The sequence below is a fragment of the Bos taurus genome, chromosome 4 (genome assembly GCF_002263795.3).
Source record: "Bos taurus isolate L1 Dominette 01449 registration number 42190680 breed Hereford chromosome 4, ARS-UCD2.0, whole genome shotgun sequence".
Lineage (NCBI taxonomy): Eukaryota > Metazoa > Chordata > Mammalia > Artiodactyla > Bovidae > Bos > Bos taurus.
The window spans coordinates 25791125-25813002 of record NC_037331.1 but is presented as its reverse complement, the minus strand read 5'-3'; the positions used below and the strand labels follow the sequence as shown (position 1 = coordinate 25813002).

Here is a 21878-nt window from a genome sequence, read left to right as displayed (position 1 = left end):
AAACTGTTGTGAAAGCAAGCCTTCAGCTGACTGCATGCCATGCTTTGCTTTAGAAGCCGTGCGTGCCGTAAGTACTGGTGTAACAGGCCCAATGGTATGTCCAACGCCAGCTAGCATGCTCCTCGTAAAGCCTTTTTAATATCCCGAGCTAAACTGTCTCTTAGGCTCATAATTTGTGCTCAGTATTTGAAACACAGTTAAAAAACATAAGGACCCAGTTTAACCATAAAGTACTGTAATCGTAGATGTTCATATTTTTATGTGACATTTACCATAAAACCTCAAAATGACATCCAAAGACTGTTTCAGTAATCCTATGAGATTAAGGTGACATTTTCTAACGGAGATTACCTATCACAGGACTGAGTCTGCTCTATCAGCTTTTTCCTGTGGATGATTTAATCTACTCTCACTGCTTCAAGCTACTTACCAATAATTTGTTTATTTCCAGTCTCTGTACCTGAATGTCCTCAAGTTCATGTTTTTCAGAATTCTGAGCACCCCTTCTGTGCATCTACAACAGTATGACTCTCATTCCAACAGCTAGGATATTGAAGTACTTCTCAATAAATCTCTCTACCATATCCCATTAAGCCCAGCTCCAAACACATTCATTCTTCATGTCCTTCCTATGGCTTTAGTTCATACTTATTTATCTCTAAATGCTGAATATTGACCATCATAAATTATATGCCTAATGTGATACTGGAGAGGGGAATCTATGACATGAATAAAGTCAGATTTCACATTAAGCTCAATACAGCTGGATATCTACTTCCCTATGTGAGGCAAAAAAGGTCTATAAAAACTTCTGAGCATTCTGACTGGCAGTTACTTGTAAGGAGTCTGAATTTCTCAGTTACTCTCCTGTTTCTACTCTATAGCTATGATGGCTTCTTCCCTTTCCTGCTTCTGCTATGCTTAAGGAGCAGTGATAAGGTACAAACAGCATGTAATCTTTAGCACAAGACTTTCACAATGAAAACCAGAACATGAAATATGCCCTGGAAACCACTGTTACTTCCAAAATCCTAAAAGGAAAAAAAAAAAAAAAATTAAGGATGATCCCTTTAGCCTCTTCTGTTTTGAATATGCACTTTTTTCTATGTATTTTCCTTGGAACCCATATATAATACATCTACCATATATAAAGCACTAAAACATGAAAAATTTTAAGTGGTGGGCAATTGTTAAATTAACAAATAGTCTCAGATATCTACTATGTGCATGGTACTAAGAAGCTCTAGTTGCTACAAAGACAAAGGAAAGACACCTATCTTTACAGAGCTTGTCTTTCTTACTAGGAGAAGATGCACTCTATAACACGGCAAAAATCAAACATAATGTATTGCTCAAAAATGTAGGTGCCTTCAAAGTTATGCTGGAAAGTTAAGGAAGGTAAGATTCAGCTATAGGTAGAATAAATGGGGAAGGTTTCATGGAGATGTGGCTTCTCAATCAGGTCTTAAGAGATACGTAAATCGCTCCAGTTCCATGATGGCTGAGTATATGGCTTTCTGCAGCTATTCTTCTCTTCCAGAAAACCATGCCAAACAACGAAATCAGAGACAGAAACACAAAATCTGTCTTGGATAAAGCAAAGACATAGCTAAACCCAGATGTAAACACAGATATAAACAATATGAAGATGAAAAATAGATAAACAAAGAAATCGATGACAATGGAGAACAGAAAGGAAAATGTAATCAGAGTGTATCACTTAACTCAGCAGTAAACAATGTATGTGGTTTAAAAAATAATGAAACACTGCAAGTGAGTTGAATACAAAATTGTGATAAAACTATATTGGGAGGATGAAGAAGAGATTAAATAGCATTGATAACCATAACTATCACAATAAAAGATCATCAGATAATGCTTAGTATGCCAAACTTGACATTATACATGTATTTTTGACTTCTTAATATACATGTGTTGTTTAAAATGAATACTTTTCAAAATGGTATTTCATTAAAGTAAGGTAAAAGAGCAAACTGAAAAACATAAGACAAAGAAAACTAGTATGTAAAGGACATCTCTAATAGAAAAATCTGCAAACATACTATTATTCCACACATACAATCTCAACATAGAAGTTCAAGTGCCTACCCCATCTTTTTTGCCTATGAAGTTGACAATTTTTATAAAGCAAAAATGCAAGGATATAGGCTCTCCTACAGACTACCAATAGGAATATAATTTTTTTTGGTAATCTGACAGTATGTTTCAGAGCATAATATCTGGCTCAACCTTAAAATTACATCATATCTTTGTACCCTAAATTTCCACTTACAGGAATTTTCCCCAAAGGAATGAACTAAAAATTCATACAGAAATTCACAAAACTCAAGGATATTCTTTAAAGTACTACTTGAAGTATTTAAAGATTGGAAAGAAAAAATTTTTGCCTCAAAATAAATTACAGAACATTAGCAGAAGGGACTACTCTGCTGCCACTGAAAACAGTGTTTTGCAGGAGGTAAGGCTGGTAGTGCCTCAATGCAAATAGAAGGAAGGGAACCTAAGAAGGCAGGGCATGAATGCACATATGGAGTGAAACAAGCACACCATCAGGTAGGGGCAATGTTGAATAATTTATTTCAGAACACTATTCGAGAAAAAACAGTGAGCATTATAAGGAAATCTCCATATACGGGTGAACCATACGCATCACTGAACATATTCACCTGGACAGTATTGTGAAGCTGGAACAAACACAAGCTTTGGAGCCAAAAGACCTGGAATCTGATATTCAAACTCAGCTTTTCATTTACTACCTAACAACTCTGAATCTGAACCTTAGGTCCCTACAGAGGAAACTGAAATAATAATAAAAACTTTTCATAGTACTACTATAAAAATGAAATAAAATGATGTCTGCAGAGCACTGTGCATGCCTGTGTCACAGTGAACACTAACAAAGAGTAGTTTTTTGTTACATTAAACCAGTATGCAAAAAAATCCATTTTAAAAGAAGCATAGAAATAGAAAGGTACTGGTGTCAAAGACTTGCATGGTATTAATTTCTAACTAACTGTCTTAATTATGCGCATCAATAAGCAATACTACGTTAAGTTTTTCACTAGTGGAGTACCGCATGTCATCACCCACAATTGAGAACATATTCGTAGACTGCCTCTTACTGCTGCACAGGAGAAATGGTTATTCTGTGACCGTGTAGGCTAAAAGTATTTAAGAATGAAATTTAAGAGTTTCTGTTTCATCTCTATCATGAGCAGCCTCTACAGATTATAAAACACTTTTCTCCTGCTAATTTTAGTTGTAAGAGTGGCAGTGTAGGTATGGACTGCCCTGCCTTATTGATCAATCACTTGCCCGGAGCAACCAAAGCAAGGAAACCAGACTGCACCTTTTAGTTTAGAACTAGTGGTTTTCAATCTATATCTCACTGTTTCCTCTTTTCATCATTTATTTTGAATAGGTTGCTGCTGCTGCTGCTAAGTCACTTCAGTCGTCTCCAACTGTGTGACCCCATACACGGCAGCCCACCAGGCTCCTCCATCCCTGGGATTCTCCAGGCAAGAACACTGGAGTGGGTTGCCATTTCCTTCTCCAATGCATGCATGCATGCTAAGTCGCTTCAGTCGTGTCCAAGTCTGTGCGACCCTATGGACAGCAGCCCACCAGGCGTCTCTGTCCACAGGATTCTCTGGGCAAGAATACAGGAGTGGGTTGCCATTTCCTTCTCCTTTAATAGGTTACCTATAGCTAATCACTTTCACTCATTTATTTCAGAGTTCTAACATGTAAGAGCCTCTATAGCCACTACGTGTAAACTATCTGAAGGAAGCTATTTGAAAGAAAAACAACAGTGAAGAAGTAAGTATGTAACTAACAAGACCTTTTTTTTTTAGAAGCTACTTAGGTAATTGTATCATAGTACATTTATATCAAACATTTTCAAGAAAACATTGCAAAATTTTATTCAACTAAGTAGGCATCAATATAACTGAGATTCATTTAGTTTAGATAGAAGGAATAGCAATTTCATAAAAACAGCAAGGAAGACACTGCTTTCCTATTACTGTTATTAGTGTGTTACCAAAGTTAAAGGGTCACCTAAAGGCTGAGAGTTATTTCTAATTCTGACACTTCATGATAGCTGGTTTGATCATCACTACTGTTGATATCATTTTCAGGTGTAGATTTTATTTACTCAACACCTATTATTTGCCAACATTCAGCACTAATTTTCTGCAGAAACGGTAAACTGAAGTACCACTAAAACTTTTTATGTGTTAATAAAGCTTAAAAACTACAAAAACACATCCAAAGTTATTTTCATTGGCAGGGGGTGGGAATCCAGACTCTAATTCAGTACTGTGTTTTTCATCTATCTTCATGATGTAAAGTAATTAAAGAAATTAATAACAGGTCTTTCACCACCAAAGAAAAATACTGATAAAAGAAGAGGGTTTAAGTAAAAACACTGCTTTTTCTTAAATATAAGGTTTTTTTTTTTTTTTTGGAGCAGGCTTATTTTAAGGAACATTTAAGGAAACAGAGTAGAACCTATTCCTAAGACATCTTTGAAAATCTCTTTAGGAACGTAGATTGGATTCAGGGCTGCTTCAGGTCCTTTAATTTTCTACCCTTCATTACCCCCAAAAGAAAGGAAACATTTATTGAGTGTCTACTATGTACAAGATACTTTAGTGGGATTAAACTGAACACGTTTAAAATCATTTTGTACTATCAATAATGATGATTTTGAATGCTGGACTTCACCACTAGGGGGAGTTTATCTTGCTTAATAAATACCATGGAAGACGGGGAGATCTTCAGGTTAAAATGATGTCACCCATTTGATTCCAAAATTTTATAGAATTCTGTATTTAAATGGTCATTTTATTAATAGTTCTATGATTATGCTACAACATATTTTCTTCTAAGTAAAATACAGTGGCTCACTTACAGGGTCAAAGTTAAACATATCTTAATATCATTTTCAGCTCAAGTGAATTTTTCTGACAATATGCCACCATATTAGACTGTCTATTAGTTATAAACTAGTAATTTAACTTAAAAAACATTAAAATACTGGGTTTATGGCTCCATTCTTGAAATGGACTCTAACTGCATTTTAAGTTCATCATTTTTGATTCAGTTAAAAACAATTTATGAACAACTTCCCGTGATTCTGTAAATTTCAGCACTAGGCTTTTCTTATGGAGCAGTGACATTTTAAGGCATTTGTAGAATTAGAAGCCATGCATGATGCTCAGTAAAGATGTGATAAACATCTCTACTAACTAAATAAAATAAGGGTAAATGTGGAAATACTTTGGTTGTATTACAGGAGATATTAAACACAAATATATTAAAGTCTTAGAAAGCATATTTAAGTGCTAAGATCAAATAATAAAAGGTACATCCTTAAAAAAAAAAGTGCAATAATATATTTAAAGGGAAAATCTTTAATAAAATGTTAACAAGAAGCCCAAAATGTTAAACTTTAAAAATGAATACAAAAATTAAAGCATTTCATTGAAGTCATCTAGGTCCTGTGTAACATACTTCCTGAAATGCAATAACTTACCAATTCTCAGGTTTTCTAACTATACAAATAAAACCTATGATATACATATATATATATTATACATTATGTCAAGTGTACTATTGTATTAACTAAAATACACAGAGGTGTCTGTGATGCCTTTCAATTTTAAATAACCATCAAGGACAAAGTCAAATTAGACAAGCACATTTTTTATAAGAAACAATTCTATAAAACACAAGTATTGTAAACCAATGTCAACAGAATTGCCAAGACAAAAACTGCTGACTTGACAGTATTCCTAACGTCAACCACGCTGCAGGATAAGTCTTCCAAATTTTAATCAATTTATAGATGAATATCCTCTGTTGATGCCAAGTCTAGATCTGAAGGACTGCAATCACTGAAATTCTAAAAGGAAATTAAAACTCCAGAATACTGAAACCTTTAAACTGGTCTTTAATATTAATCTTAAACTGCTATTTTTCTGGTTTGGATTAGTGACCTAAATTTAGTCTTAAGCCACATGCACACTTCTGATTTGTTCTGAGTAACCGTTTAAAGTGTTCTTAAAATTGTTTATGAAAGTTTGAAAAATGTGAAGTAAAATAACTCAAGGATAATAATTAGGAATAAACACATGAACATTGCCAACTCGCAAAAGTAATTCTGTGTTAAGCACGGATTTTTCTTTTTTCTGAAAAAAATTAAAGTATTTGCCATAATCACACAAATACCCTACCAAAACAAACAAACCTAAGTTTGTACTTTATCAGAATTGACTAAACTTTGAAGTAGAGGGAAAAGGGAATTAAGAGAATGATGCTACGAATGAAAACGTCTGTTTCAATAATTCCATCTCCAAATCATTTGCAGACCCTAAAACCACCTCCAAAGTGATAAATCTCCCCCAAAAGATGACTTAAAATACAAATCTTCTACTGTATCCTGGCTACTACACTCTCTCAAAGCTGCTACCACCTCTATACATTTTATTGATATGTTCACGCTGAGCGCTACAAAATTACTGCCAAATAAGTAAATAAGAGTATAACAGAAAGCCAGTTTCGGGGAACCAAAAAAATACCTTCAGAGGCACTCAGCCCCTTTCTTGCGCACAGCACGTGTTTAGCTATTTAAAGCATCTCGCCCTACCAGGAGTAAGAACGGTGACCGTCCTCTAACCTAACAGAGGAGGATATTAAATGTGAAAGGGGATTTCAAGACGGGCTTAGGTTAACTAATCCACCAGCCCCACAGGGCAGAGGAGAGCTGTCAACAAATTAGGACCACAGCACAGTGAACAGCGCTGCAAATGGCTGGAAGTGTGAATGGGTGCTCTGGAGAAGGGGTGGGGGGCACAGAGAACGGGGGCACAATTTTTAAAATGCAATCATTAATCACGGAAAAATCCAAGGCCTGGGTTTCTCGACCGGCCTCCAGATCTCGATTCCACAGACTGCAAAGGGAAGGGACATAATCCCCCAGCCTCGGGGATTTGGGGGCGGGGTGCGGCAGTGTCCCGCGCCTGAGCGCCCACCCTTCCACAGCACAGAGGACAGGCTCTGGAGACTCACGTTTTCTGCACCGGTTTCCGCCGCTTACGACTGGCGTAGGTGATGTTAGCGCTGCTGCTGTTCATGGTGCCTGGCTGGCTGCGGCTCCTCCCGGGCGCGGACGGCCCTGTCCTCGGGACCCGGCGGCAACCGGGACGGGGTTCCACTTAGCTGTGGCTGCTCCACCTGTGCTCTTCCGGGGCGACGGCGGAGACACAGCACCCCAGAAGCCGCGCGGCTTCTGCAGCCCCGCACGTCCAGGTGCGCGGCCCCGGCCTGGCACCGGGGGGCGAGGGGCGGAGACCAGGGAGACTGGAGGCGCAGGTGCCGTCTTTACCAGCAGAGGCGGCGCCGCGCTGCCCGCAGGTGAGGCGGCGCGGATGGAGGAGGAGCCTGGGCTGCCTGTTTGAAATCCCGGCCTGGGTCGCTCGCTGTGGCGGCGTGCGCCGTGACCGTCGCTGCGGCCCCTTGGGTGAGGGAGGCGCCGCCGCGCTGCGCTGCTCCCGGGACTTCCCCGATCCCGGGTGCTTCCCGCCTGCGGAGCTCGGACTCCGGCCGCCGCTACGGGTGCCACCAGCTTCCGCTCGGCTATGCGGCTACCTCTGGTCTGAGCCGGTGGTCCCAGTCACGCTCTCAGAACCTAGCATCAAGTGGACTCGCCCTGCGATGCCTCCCGCTGCTGCTTGCACCGGCTGAATAGCAGAAGCGCCCCCGACCCCTCTCCGGCCCCGCCCCGCCCCTCGTAGCCCCGCCTCATCCTACTTGGCCCCGCCCTTCGCAATATTCCCCTTGAGGCCCCACCTTCCCGGCACGTGATGACGTAAGGCGTAATGACCACCTCCCGCCCCCTCCAGTAGCCATCTTCTTGAGGTCAAGGGGAGGAATTTGTGGACACATTTCCAGCCCAGAAAGACATGTGACAACAAATTATGTGTAGCCAAACTCTTTGTAATTAGACAACCTCAAGGAAAGAAATGCCAAGTAGTGAGCTTAAATTCACCTTTGCAGGAGACAGTGGGTCAGCTAACTTTTGGCTAAGCATTACAGTGAGCTGGCAGATAACCTGTGGAGCTATAAATCTTCCTAGAGGAGAAGGCTTCAGGAGGCCACATCTGAGTTGAAGGCTAGGCATTTTTCTTCTTTTTGTTTTGACTTTGGTTTTTGTCTCCGTACAAGACAGTATAGTATCTTTTCCCCAGTCAGAATAACTGTTACTCTACAGTCAGATTTCAGGAAGGTGGGAAGGCAAGCAGGCAGGCAGCAGGAGGCATTTGACAATAAGCAGTCTGGTATAGCTGGAGAGAGAGGCTGGAAGTGAAATCCAGGAATCTAGGGTCAGATCATAAAGCCTGATCAAGAGTCCAGATTTTATTCTGCAGTCAGTAGAAACTTTTGAAGGATCCACAGCAGGCAAGTGACATTCTGGTGTTTTGGAAGTTTTAAATGACAGTGCAAACTGGATTACAGGAGAAAAAGACTGGATGCAGAGAGAGTAGAGTTGTTGAAGCAGTCCAGGTGAAAGTCCAGGGAAGTGACAGTGGGATGGAGGGAAAAAAGAGCAGATAATATGGAAATAGACAAGTGAGAGAGAGCAATCTCAAGTACCTCCAAGATTTCTGACTCCTTCTGTGCCCTTAACCAGAAGAGTAAACACAGGAGTATGTTTTGCTTGTCAGGAGAAGGGCAATCAGACTAAGAAGTCTAGATGAAATCTTGCACCATGTCCATTCCTACATTTCAAAATGTCATCAAGCCATTTCCATCTAGTGAGTTTGTTACCTCACATTCAGAACATCAATAAATTGAACATTGTTTTCTTTAGCTGAAACCTCACTGTTATATACTCAACCATTCTCCTATCAACCCTATGAAATATCTTCAACTCTTCTACAACTTACATCTAAATATTCCAACAAATACTATTAAATTTTGTGTATTGCAACATCCCTAATTCATATTCTGCCACGTTATTCTTCAATAATAATACAAAAATTGCCCAACTCAAATGCTTTATCATTTGAGATTCCTACTCAAATATGTTGTGCTTCCCTCCTAGCTCAGTCGGTACAGAATCTGCCTGCAATGAAGGAGACCTGGATTCGATTCCTGGGTGGGAAAGACCCCCTGGAGAAGGAAATGGCAACCCACTCCAGTATTCTTGCCTGGAAAATCCCATGGACAGAGGAGCCTGGTGGGCTACAGTCCATGGGGTCTCAAGAGTTGGACACAACTTAGAGACTAAACCACCACCACCACCACCATACTCTCAAGGAATATTGTAATGGAGAAGCACATGATTAAGTATGGTCTCCTAGTAGAGACATTTGGTGGGCTGCCGTCTATGGGGTCGAATAGAGTCGGACACGACTGAAGTGACTTAGCAGCAGCAGCAGCAGAGACATTTGACATAGTCATTGAGACAAAGGTAGCTTTCCCAAAATCATGATGGTGGAGTTGAGGTCTGATGGATAAAGTCTTAGAAGAAAAGAGGGGAAGACATGGCAAATCAATGAAACGGTACAAGCAACAACCCTTTAGTGGAAGGAGCCTGGCAAGTTATATGAGGGACTAAAACAAATTCAGGATGAGCAGGGGAGACAGGCATGAATGATCAAATTTATCCTTCAAAATATCACCATATCTTCAGGGTGTAAAAGAGGTAGGAGCAGAATGCAATGGAAATGATATTCCATAGGAAGCCATTTGCAGTAGCCCAGCCAATAGATGGTAATTATTGATACAAGAGTGAAAGTGATAATGTAGATGGAAAAAAGTGAATAGGTTCCATAGAATTCAAGGAGGTCTTAAAAGACGGAATGGATGGATATATGACACTGAAGGAAGAAGATGTGTCAAAAACAACATTTTTTGGACTATGCAATTAGGCTATGTGAAGATGGCATGTAATGGCGGGAAATTATTAATTTAGCTTGGATCACTTATAGTTGAGGTGGCTCTGAGCTATCTAAAGTGTCAAGTAGGCCACAGGATATATAGGTTTGTAACTCAAAGATTATGAGCTGGAGATATAAATTCAGAAGTCATTTGCATTTAAGTGACAAGAGATTATGCAGGTTGTAGAGATGGAGAAGGCAATGGCAACCCACTCCAGTACTCTTGCCTGGAAAATCCCATGGACAAAGGAGCCTGGTGGGCTGCAGTCCATGGGGTCGCTAAGAGTCAGACATGACTGAGTGACTTCACTCTCACTTTTCACTTTCCTGCACTGGAGAAGGAAATGGCAACCCACTCCAGTGTTCTTGCCTGGAGAATCCCAGGGATGGGGAAGCCTGGTGGGCTGCCGTCTATGGGGTCGCACAGAGTCAGACACGACTGAAGCGACTTGGCAGCAGCAGCAGCAGCAGCAGCAGGGTGTGGATATATGCTAGAAAAGGAAGACAGGACCCCAAGGAACTTCAGTTTGTAATATCTAATAACTGCATAGAAGATGATGGTCCTGTAAAACTGTCTGAAAAAGAGTTTCCAGAATGTTAACAGGAGAATAAAGAGACTGTCTTGTCATGAAGGACAAAGTGGAAAAATGTTGGAGTGGGTCACAGAACTGAATGCTATTGACAGATTCAAATAATATGAGAACTGAAAATGTCCTTTGTGGCTTCCTACCATGGGGTAATTTTGTGACTTTAGCGAACACTGTTGGTGGGCTAATGGACCTACAAATCAGATGGAAGGGGAACAGAACTGAATTGGAGATGAAGAATCGATATCAGCAAACACAGGCAATTCTTTAAAAAAAAAAAAAAAATCTGTGACAGAGACCTAGGACGGCAGCTAGGGGGAGTAAAGGGTTAAATTAGGTGGTGGTGTTTTTTTTTTTTTTTTTTAAAGTGGGTGATATTTAAGCAGATCAGAAAGAGGTGAGAGAAAGATTGAAATTGACAGTGTAAAAAAGACAAAAAACACTAAGAAGAATTGATGCTGAAAATAGAAAAGGAAGGAAGGAAAGAATGCTAAAGCAGAAGAGGGGAGTGAGGATTAGTACTATAGTTTAAGTAATAGCAGAAACAGCTCCTCTAGTGCTAACTCTTCAGAGTGGTTCACAATGAGGTTATAAGAAATGCAGTCTCTGGGTGTCCTTACTGACTCAAAATCTGAATCTAACAAGATCGCCCAGGTAACTGAAATGTACATAAAGTTTAAAAAACATTAATCTACAGAAGCTGGGGGACAGAAGGGTGGTGGGTGAGATAGAATAGGCTGGTAATTTTGGATCAGAAAGATAAAGAAAGTGTGATGAGGAGGGATTTCTAGCATGACCTACAGAAGTACAGGTGTGTTTTGTGGTTGATAGCTTTTTTTTTTTTTTAACAAGACTGTAAGGTAAAACTGATCCAGGATGTGGCAATAGGGTACTATGTGGACATCAACTCTGTATCTTGGATATGTGATGAGAGAAAATAAACAGATACTATTTGGGAGATGATAGCTTTGGGGAGATCTAGCTTTTAGTTTATGGGAAAAGATGAAACAAGTTCCCAAAGAAGACAGTGCATACAGGGGAGTTGGCTCTTTATGGATTAGCGATTCCAGGTGCACAAGATCAACCATCTTTATCTTACCTTCTCTTTTATTTCCCCATCTCTGTATTTTTACCCATAGCTATTCTGCCTAAAAATGTATAAAGTATAATCAAGTAATCTTCTTTTGGCCTAAAAACTTTAAGGGTGAGAAATGCATAACAAAATATAATTTACCAATACTGTATCTTAAAGCACTTTTCAGAAAACAGATATACTGAATGCACAAAATCCATGAATCAATCTTAATTTACTATTTTTTTTTAAAGTCCACTTTTTTTAAAGTCGCTAATAGTTATTTAATGCAATTGTTCACTATCTTACTTTGTCCTACACCCATATCCTTACTTTCTGTTCACTTTAGAATTCTGTTTGACTTCAGTTGTTGATTTTTATACCAGGATGAAAATAGAATATTAATAAGATTTTCAGAATTCATTTCAATAGTGACATCATACACTTCCCTTAAAATTTGTGCTTAATATGTCAATAAAATCAGGCTTTATAGCAGAGTGTCATTAAAAAAAATTAGCTGCGATTTTCTAGAGATTATCACTTTTCTACTTCTGATATCACTACTGTAGAATATGTTTCTCAAAGTGTGGTCTGGACCTTTGATAAAATTTTGAAATTTTGTATATGAGCAACTTTTATGAAGTAATATAACTTTTTCTACCACAAAGCTAAATATAGATTGACAGAATAGGATACAAAGTCAGGTACACCATGCACCTATGGGAACCGTATCTATGACAAAGCAGGCAAGAATAGACAAATGAGGAAAGACAATCTCTTCAATAAGTGGTTCTGGGAAAACTAGGCAGCTGCAGGTAAAAGAATGAAATTAGAACTTCCCTAATGGTCCGGTGGTTAAGAATCCGTCTGCCAATGCAGGGGACACAGGTTCAGCCCCTGGTCTGGGAAGGTCCTGCAGACAGTCCAAGGCAGGACAACTAAGCCCATGCACCACAGCTACTGAGCTCCCAATCTAGAGCCTGTGCTCCACACAACAGAAGCCACTGCAATGAGAGGCCCGCTCAACGCAACTAGAGAGTAGCCTCTGCTCACAGAAACTAGAGAAAGCCCACGTGCAGCAACAAAGCACCTAGCATAGCCAAAAATAAATAGTTTTTAAAAAAAGAATGAAATTAGAACATTCTGTAATACCATACACAAAAACAACTCAAAATGGATTAAAGACCTAAATATAAGACCAAATACTATAAAACTCTTAGGGGACAACACAGGCAGAACATTCTCTGACATAAATCACAGCAGATATTTTTGATCCATCTTCTAAGAGTAATGAAAATAAAACAAAAACAAACAAATGGGACCTAACTAGACTTAAAAGCTTTTGCACAGCAAATGAAGCCATAAACAAAATGAAAAGACAATCCATGGAATGGGAAAAAATACTTGCAAATGAAGCAACTGACAAGAGATTAATCACTCAAGTATACAAATCATGCATGCAGCTCAATATCAAAAAACAACCCAATTAAAAAATGGGCAGAAGATCTAGACATTTCTCCAAAGAAGACATACAGATGGCCAAGAGGCATATGAAAAACTGGTCAGCATCATTACGTATTGCATGCATGCTAAGTCCCTTCAGTTGTGCCCGACTCTTTGCAACCCCATGGACTGTAGCCCACCAGGCTCCTCTGTCCATGGGATTCTCCAGGCAAGAATACTGGGGTGGGTTGCCATGCCTCCCTCCAGGGGATCTTCCCAACCCAGGGATTGAACCCACATCTTTATGTCTCCTGCACTGGCAGGTGGGTTCTTTACCACTAGCGCCACCTGGGAATCCCCACTATTAGAGAAATGCAAATCAAAACTAGAATGAGGTATCACATCAAGCCACCCAGAATGGCCATTATCAAAAAAGTTACAAACAATATAATGCTGGAGAAAAGAGACCCCTCCTATACTGTTGTTGGAAAAGTAAATTGATACAGCCACTCTGGAGAACAGTATGGAGGTTCCTTAAAAAACTAAAAATAGAGTAACCATATGATTCAGCAATCTCACTCCTGGACATATATCTGGAGAAAACCATAATTCAAATAGATACATGTACCCTAATGTTCATTGCAGCACTATTTGCAATAGCCAGGACATGGAAGCAACCTAAATGCCCACTGATGGAGGAATGAATAAATAAGTTGTGGTACATACATGATGGAATACTACTCAGCCATAAAAATAATGAAATAATGCCATTTGCAGCAACATGGATGGATCTCGAGACTGGCATACTGAGTGAAGTAAGTCAGAGAAAGACAACTATTTATGACATTGCTTATATGTGGAGTCTGAAGAAAAGGGTACAAATGAACCTGTTTACAAAACATAAAGAATAACAGATATATAAAAGAAACTTACAGGTGCTAAAAAGGAAAGAGAGGAAGGATAAACTGGAAGATTGGGATTGACATATACACACTACATTAAATATATATAAAATAGACAATAAGGATCTACTCTATAGCACAGAGAACTCTACTCAATAGTCTGTAATGGCCTATATGGGAAAAAAAAAAAACCTAAAAAGAGTGGGGAGAGATATCTGTACACCTGAGGTTAACACAACAGTGTAAATCAACTATACTCCAATAGAAAATAATTTAATAATAAAATAAAATCACACTTTACAAAAAAAAAGACATTTTCTTGTGAAATTATTTTGCCTGTAAGAGTTTATGAATATTTGACTGTCTTATCCAAAGCAAGGTTATGCTTTTACTTAGTTTAGATGAGATTAGTTTCTGAGGTTTCCAATGTAGCTATACGTGTATGGGTTCCTTTTCACTGATGGATATTATGAGAAAAAGAAAGTTTTAGGAATGCTATTATAAAAATGCAGCTGTTTTAGAATTAATAATTGAATGCTAACCTTATTCTGTCAGAGTATGTGCACTTATTCATTTCCTCTGGCAAGGTTTTAGCTCCTATAATATACTGGACTGTGGGATACAGTGCTGATACCAGACATATTCCTAGCCTCTTAGAACGTAATTCTAACTAGAGAGAGAAGAATTCATCAAGTAGTTATACTAATAAATGTATAATTGCTGCTCTGAAAGGTGTTATGAAATGACTACTCTGAATAGGTTAATTTGACTTGCTTAAGGGAGGTTGCCCTGAGGAAGTTTGAGCCGAACTGTGAGGCAAAGGTAAGCATTTTGTAGGTGACATGGGAAGGGAAGGTGTGCCCCATGCAGACATTTATTACTATTTTTACCTTCTCTTGAGTCCTGCAGCTTCTTAGCCCAGGTCTTCAGAACGATCTATTTCACTCATTCTCCGTTTCTACATCTCAGATCATATATTGTTAGTTACATTAAATATTTAAGAGAGTATAGCCCATCCTTCACAAACTGTGTACTGAGGCACCCCAAGGGCATCACACAAAGTCAAAGAGGCACCCTCATGGGATATTGAAAATTTTCAAGGCCAACAAAGTGACATCAGCTTGACAGTATGCAAGACACCACCTTCAATTAGCTTAGAACTTTAACATGAAACTGTACTCAGTCCTTTCGATTACATCTTATGAGACAGCTTTGTAAGCTGCTGTTATAACACTCAAGAACCATGGGAAAATGACTGTGGAACAGGAAATGAAGGTATTGGTTTCCTATTCAATTCAAAGCTTTCAGAAAGATGTAAAGTACTCAACAAACATGCACACACTGTTAACAATACAACAAATTTTTTTTTTAATGTATGTGTATTATTTTGTGAAATAGCAACTAAGTAGTTAACGGCAGATATACATAATAAGTTCAGACCTAACTACTTAATAAATGGAATTGTTATTAATAGGTATTTCTTTTAGCCTCCATAACATGAAAAAATTTCTAAGACACTAAGAGAGCCATGAACTGGGAAAATTTGGGAATCTTTGGCATAGCTAAACCTTTCATTAACAGATGAAAAACCTCAGGGCCAGCAAGATAAAGCGGCCTGCTAATCAGCCAAGAATTCAGGTCTCGTGACCTCTATTCCAGTCAAAAAATATATTTTATCTCGCTGTGAACTAAGTTGATTTATTTCTTAAAAAATAATCTGTTTACAAATTGCCTGCTTTGACTCTAACACAAAAGAACAGATATAAACATCTAAGGGCTATTTCTAAATGCTTAATGCCCTCTTCCCTTGCTTGGACATTCTACACAATGTCATACTCAGAAGTGAGAAAAAAGTAACACCTTTTTGGTTAATGCTAACCTGAACACTGATAAGGAAACTAAATAATGGAAAGGAAATAAATAAGGAAACTAAAATAATGTGTAGGAATAATCTGTTATTCATCAAAATTATTTCTATTTACTTAGGAATAATGGTTTGTTGTCAGAAATGTTAAGATTTTTTGACAAAAATGTTATCTGTAAAAATATTAACATGTATTAGGTTCAGATTTTGCCTTTTGCTTGCTGGGTCTTTTCTTATGAATGTAAAACTTGATTATGAAAAAGTTATGAAGTTTTATATTTTACAGGCCAAGACTCACGTCTGACATTAAATTTGCTCGAGCCCTTGATATTCCAGGAAACAGATGGACGATAAGCGAAAGAAGACTCCAATGAAATCTCTGCACTTCTCTGGTTTGGGAACAAACTTAAAAGCCAATGTCCCCATTTTGCAGCATCCACAGACTGAAGAATGTATGTGTACAGTAGTTACTTGTGCCTTTTGAGAATTTAGCTCCTTTAAGCTAATATCAAATTGTTCATTTTGCTGTATCCATTAGCTACTTACATATACTAAACTGCTAGTAGCTTCCATTACCTTACAAATATTTTTCATTTCTTCTTGTACTGTACATTTGAAATTTCTTATTTATACACTCTTTTGCTTATACTGCCTGACTTGCATAAAACTCTGTATAATGCATTGGAAGTCAGGATTTATATGTGTAAGATGTATACTAAACTAATTGCTTTAAAAAAATCTTTTGGGAAAAATATTAACTTGCACCCCAAGTTAAATCTTCTCACAGTAATGCTATGCAAGCATCACAAACATCTGCCATTACCTGACTGGTAAGTAGATACTGATAAAGGAGATCTGGTTACATAATTAATCAAGGGGATGTTGCTGAGGGTGGAGTGTCCTGTGTAACAGTGGGTTCTCCACCCTTCCCTCCTAAGGCAGGGTGAAAGAATTTCCCTTGTAAAACTTAAAACTTTAGTTGAGCTTCTTTCCTGCCTGAACCTAGATCGAGTTGCCATCTGCCTTTACAGTGGCAAGGATTCTTGAAGGGAATAGGTTATAAGGATTTAATTTATTCCCAGCTTTTGGATACATCTTACTCTTACATCCCTGCTTTAAGTTGAATCCATTCTGGTTATCTGGGTCTATAAATAATAACATAAAGCAAATGGGTTTCAGGAAAAAAAGCATGGAAATCAGTATCTGTTTTGGAGTACACTGGTATTTAATGAAATGCCAACTGGTTATTTTATAATGTAAACAATTCTTATCTAAATTCTTCAGGACATAGGACTTTAAAAATATTTATTAGATACCGTGTCCTTCCATATTTCCTCATTTAAACTAAGATTTTGTGATCTCAGATTTATGTCATTTTTTTGCATGATTCTTTGAAGCAAAGCACCACTACCACCACCACCACCACCAAAACATACACCTGCGTTAGTAAAAATACCAATCTAAATCCAGCTGGACTGTTTTGACAGTATATAAAAAGCATATGAAAGATTGAAAATGCAAACTTTGACTCATTTTTTCTTGAATAACTCAGAGTTGAACACTAACTTTGCAAGAACTAGGTTTTCTATGTAGTACCATGAATTTAACCCCTTCTTTTAATTGTAACACAGTATAATTAATAAACCTAAACAGAGATGTCTAAATAGACATTATCTAGTAATTGATATTATAATGTATAGATAAGAAGTGTCTGTACCTCAATCATTAAATGTGCATATTAAAAAAATGTTCCCAAAGTTGATTTAAAAAGCATGTGGAATGAAAGTTGTGATTATATTTATATTAATGAGATATTAGAGATACATTAAAATTTTTCCATTTATCCAAATACTTTATTTGTATATTCCATATTTTAAATTTTAATATTGAAGTATACACTTAGGAAGATTTCTCAAAGTGGAGTTTCAGCCTTCTGTTTTTCTTTTATGCATGATTAAAATTCAAGAGAATTTAGCATCCCAAATTTTTTCCTTTTAAATGTTTTCCTTGCACTGTTAGCATAAAATGCAAACAAATAAAGATAAGGGACAAATACTGCCAGATTGGCTGTTTTACCCAGTAGAAAGAAAGCCACTAATGTACTCTAATGATGTCCTTTCCCCCATTTTAATAAGAAGGTTTGTGTTGTTCTGACATTAAATGGATTAAGCAGCAAGCCTGCTGAGAAAAATACTCAAAGGTATTAAACCCTTGCAGTGTTGGTTTAACTGTAAGTACTGTAAAATAAGATTAAGTCTGAGTTTGGAAGAAGAACTAGATTTGACATAAGACTAAAAGGTAACAATATTCACAGATGCCTGAATTAATGCTTCACTGAAAAATATAATTAGCACAAGATTTGAAAATATGTCTCCTTTGGCAAATGTCTTCAGAGAGTAATCAGTGCTAGAGACTGATGTAGTGGAAAGAGCACTGGGCAAGTGGCCAAAATCTCTGAACTCACATTTACTGCTCCAGCACTCGCTAGTTCTGTGACCTTGGATGAGAAATTTCGAAAGCCTTTGAATCGCATGAGGTGGATGTGCCTGTTTGGCAACCATTCCCCACTTTGTAGTGTGCAGCCCTGGACTGCAGTAGCTCGAAGGCTGAAAATTGCACTTCCAAGATTCCTGCGCAGTTAAAGTTGCAGATGCAAATGATGTTCAACCAATTAGATGCACCGGTTGAGATTTAGAAGGCAGAAGTCAAGTGGAGGTCATCTTCCTGCTGCTTGTATTGTTTTCTGCTAATAAGTAAGATGGCAAAGACATGACTTTTGTGTGATGGTGTCCAGCATCCAAGTTCTACATTTCATGGGTTTTGAGAGGCTGTTGTGGCAGCAGTGGTGGTTTCCTGATTCCTTAATTCTAGCTGCAGTGGGCACTTTTGAACTCAAATTCTATAGTGACTTTTGGATTCCTCACCTTTCTAACTGAAGCAGAAGTAGAGGTTCCCCTAATATGTCAGCTCTGCAGTGTTCTGGAGCATACAGCCTCCATCTCTAGCCTTTCCAATTATTTTTTAAGCTTTTAATTCCCTGTATTTAGTTTCCATCTCCTTAAAGAACCTGGGACTTATTCTGGTTCTTTTCCTGATACATACATATGCACATTTCATTCAAACCTCATAGGGTCATTGAGAAAACCAAACCGTGCTATTCAAGTATATTGAATATTGTTTCCTCCTTTTTTTAAAAAAAATAATAATGGGTGTTTGTGACATTACAAGCAGCTGTTAAAAATGTCTCATGGCACTTCCCTGTCATTAATTTTACTTGCATAATATTGGTCTAAACACATTTTGTGAAATGTTGGTTCTGTTGAGCAAATAACACAGAAGCAGCAATTGCATATTCTATAGGTATCTAGATATTATAAATCTCTAGTCCTAAGAAAGCCCATGACTTTGGATGGAACCTTTCTTATAAGTGAAATGAAAATCTTCACTTCAATTTTATATGTTCCTGTTATTATTATATTTCTAAGATGATAATAATTAGAAGCACTGTGGAGGATTGTGCAAGTGGAAATGGACTGATGGGCTGTCAAGATTTTGAGCAGATTTGGAAAAATTTGGCTGGGTGCTCTCTGACCTCATACTTTCTAAAGTAATAAAATAACCTAACCTTTTTCTATCATCCTTTTCCCCAGAGGAAGTTTTTGCTGCATCTATGGTGCCCAGAGAATTTTTATCTTTAAACCAGCCCACATGCCAAACCATCATGAAGGCATCAATATTTTTCAAATCAGGTACGTATTTCCTGACTTTGCTTCACCTCTCTCTGATGTCAGCCTGGCTACTGACTCATCTCCATTTCTGTGTGTGTCTTTTTCTGTGCCCTTGAGACAGACAGACAGATACACACAGACCCTTATACATTCATGTATACAGATAAAGCTGGGAATAATTCTGGTCTCTCAGGACTTAAATTCATTTACTTGGACCTCAATTATGATAAACTCTCTCCAGTTCTCCCCAGTGTGAGAATTCAGAAAACAAAAGAATTACGCTGAATATTTATGACCTTCTTATATTTGGGGGGCTTGTGGCTCAGCTGGTAAAGAATCCATCTGCAACGTGGGAGACCTGGGTTCGATCCCTGGGTTGGGAAGATCCCCTGGAGAAGGGAACAGCTACGCACTCCAGTATTCTGGCCTGGAGAATTCCATGGACTGTATAGTCCATGGGGTCACAAAGAGTAGGACACGACTGAGTGACGTTCACTTTCACTTTATATAATTTTAAATATTGGACAAAATCGCTCACTGGCTTCAGTTGTGTCCAACTCTTTGAGGCTCCAGGATCCTCTGCCCATGTGATTGTTCAGGCAAGAATACTGGAGGAGTGAGTTGCCATGCCCTCCTCCAGGGGATCTTCCCAAACCCACATCTCTTCCGTCTCCTGCATTGGCAGGCGAGTTCTTTACCACTAGCACCACCTGGGAAGCCTATGGAACATAATAAACTGCGTCCAATTGTCTAGTGTGCTGTGTGTAAAAGCACACTGTTTACCCCCATACATGTAAAATTCTATCATGTAAGCTCATTTTCTTGATTTCATGTAAAAGTTTGTTTTGAGCCAATTTTAAATCTTAGTAAAATAGTTCCTAATAGTTCCTAATGTTCCTTAGTAAAATAGTTCCTAAATCTTTACCTCAAATTCCCCATTCCATCTTAAATACTGCCACAAAGTTTGTTCTGAAAACACTTTATTCTGAATAAATGTCACTTCCCTTCTCAAGAACCTATAATTTCTTCTTGTCCACAAATCAAGTTGAATTAGCCATACTGAGATATTCCAGAAACTAATTTATCTTTACTTTATCTAATTGTTTCTTCCACATTCCCTAACACGTCTCCACTTCAATCAGACTAATTTACTTGTGATTTCCTGAATATGTCAAATTCATACTTTTCTCTTCATCATGTTGGAAAACCTCCTCTTGAACTTGAACCTATCCATCTCATAAAGTACTTCCTTGTACCATGTGTTTGTTCTTTACATTAACTTCTATTTTATCATATTATTTATTTTTTCATTAATAAGCCATAATTCTCATGTAATTGAAAAACATGTTGGTAAAATGTTAAGTACTTCATATGTGTTTAATTAAGTTGAATTTATATACTAAACACAACAGAGCCTAGACATTTGAACTTAAACATCCTAAAACTTACATTTATGTTATATTTAATCTGGAGTCAGAAGAAATGGTGTTTCAGGAAATTAAGTATGCTTTTTTTTTTTTTCATTTTTCATTCACCCAGATCTCTGTGAACCATTTTTATGATTGTGGCCTTTTCTGAATTTTAATCTCTGACATACTTCATTCAAAGTACCTTCCTGATAAATTGGTAAAATTTGTTGCATTTCATCATCATTCAATGTTGATGAATTTACAGAATGTCTTTTGAAATGACATTCTTAAGAAAGGTAAGTTTCTTAGATATTCCATAGCTTAGGGAGCAGGAGTTCCTAAAACTGCTGCACTTAGCTAAGCTGCACACCTATTTCTGTAGAAAGTCAACTTGTCATCAAAACAAAATTAATATTGCATTCTCTTTTGGTCAAGGACACATTAAACATTTAGTGCGGCACACATCTCTCAGGAGTGCAGGATCATAAACAATCAGTTGCATATACTTCTTATCAGATAAGGTAGCTTCTACAATATGCTGTGCTACTATTTAAAATTCACTGCTGACTACTAAGTACAGAACCAATGAAGACACTAGAGGCTGGCATAATTTATCCCTAATAATTGTGAACTTTATTTTTGCTACTGGTAGTGGCTCCATTGATGATAACAGCAAACTCTGACATGATTATTATAATTGCATTCTATATTTAAATATCTTATGTGATATATAGCAACCAAAATATTAGTCACAATGGTAACTCAGTAATTGGTTTACTTGATTGTTGGATGGGCTGTTGTGTGTCTATCTCTAGGCCAATGACCAGACTTTGTTATTGTGACGAAACTTAAAAGGAGCATTAACAGCGTGGTGCATTCACTTCAGTATAAACAGTACTAGTCAG

General features: G+C 38.0%; 1 protein-coding gene and 1 long non-coding RNA gene across 2 annotated transcripts in view; one reads left to right on the top strand and one right to left on the bottom strand.

The window, feature by feature from the left end:
- Window positions 1-7207, bottom strand: part of AHR (aryl hydrocarbon receptor) — a 51614-nt gene extending 44407 nt beyond the window's left edge. The window contains exon 1 of the mRNA NM_001206026.1: window positions 7096-7207. Within this exon, the coding sequence (NP_001192955.1) occupies window positions 7096-7160 (65 nt within the window). The 5' untranslated portion in view covers window positions 7161-7207. The remainder of the gene's footprint in view (window positions 1-7095) is intronic.
- An 8921-nt stretch (window positions 7208-16128) lies between these two features.
- On the top strand, window positions 16129-21293 carry LOC132345182 (uncharacterized). Its single transcript, XR_009494375.1, has 3 exons — window positions 16129-16288; window positions 19487-19585; window positions 21104-21293. It is a non-coding gene; the product is annotated as an uncharacterized lncRNA (long non-coding RNA).
- The last annotated feature ends 585 nt before the right edge of the window (window positions 21294-21878 follow it).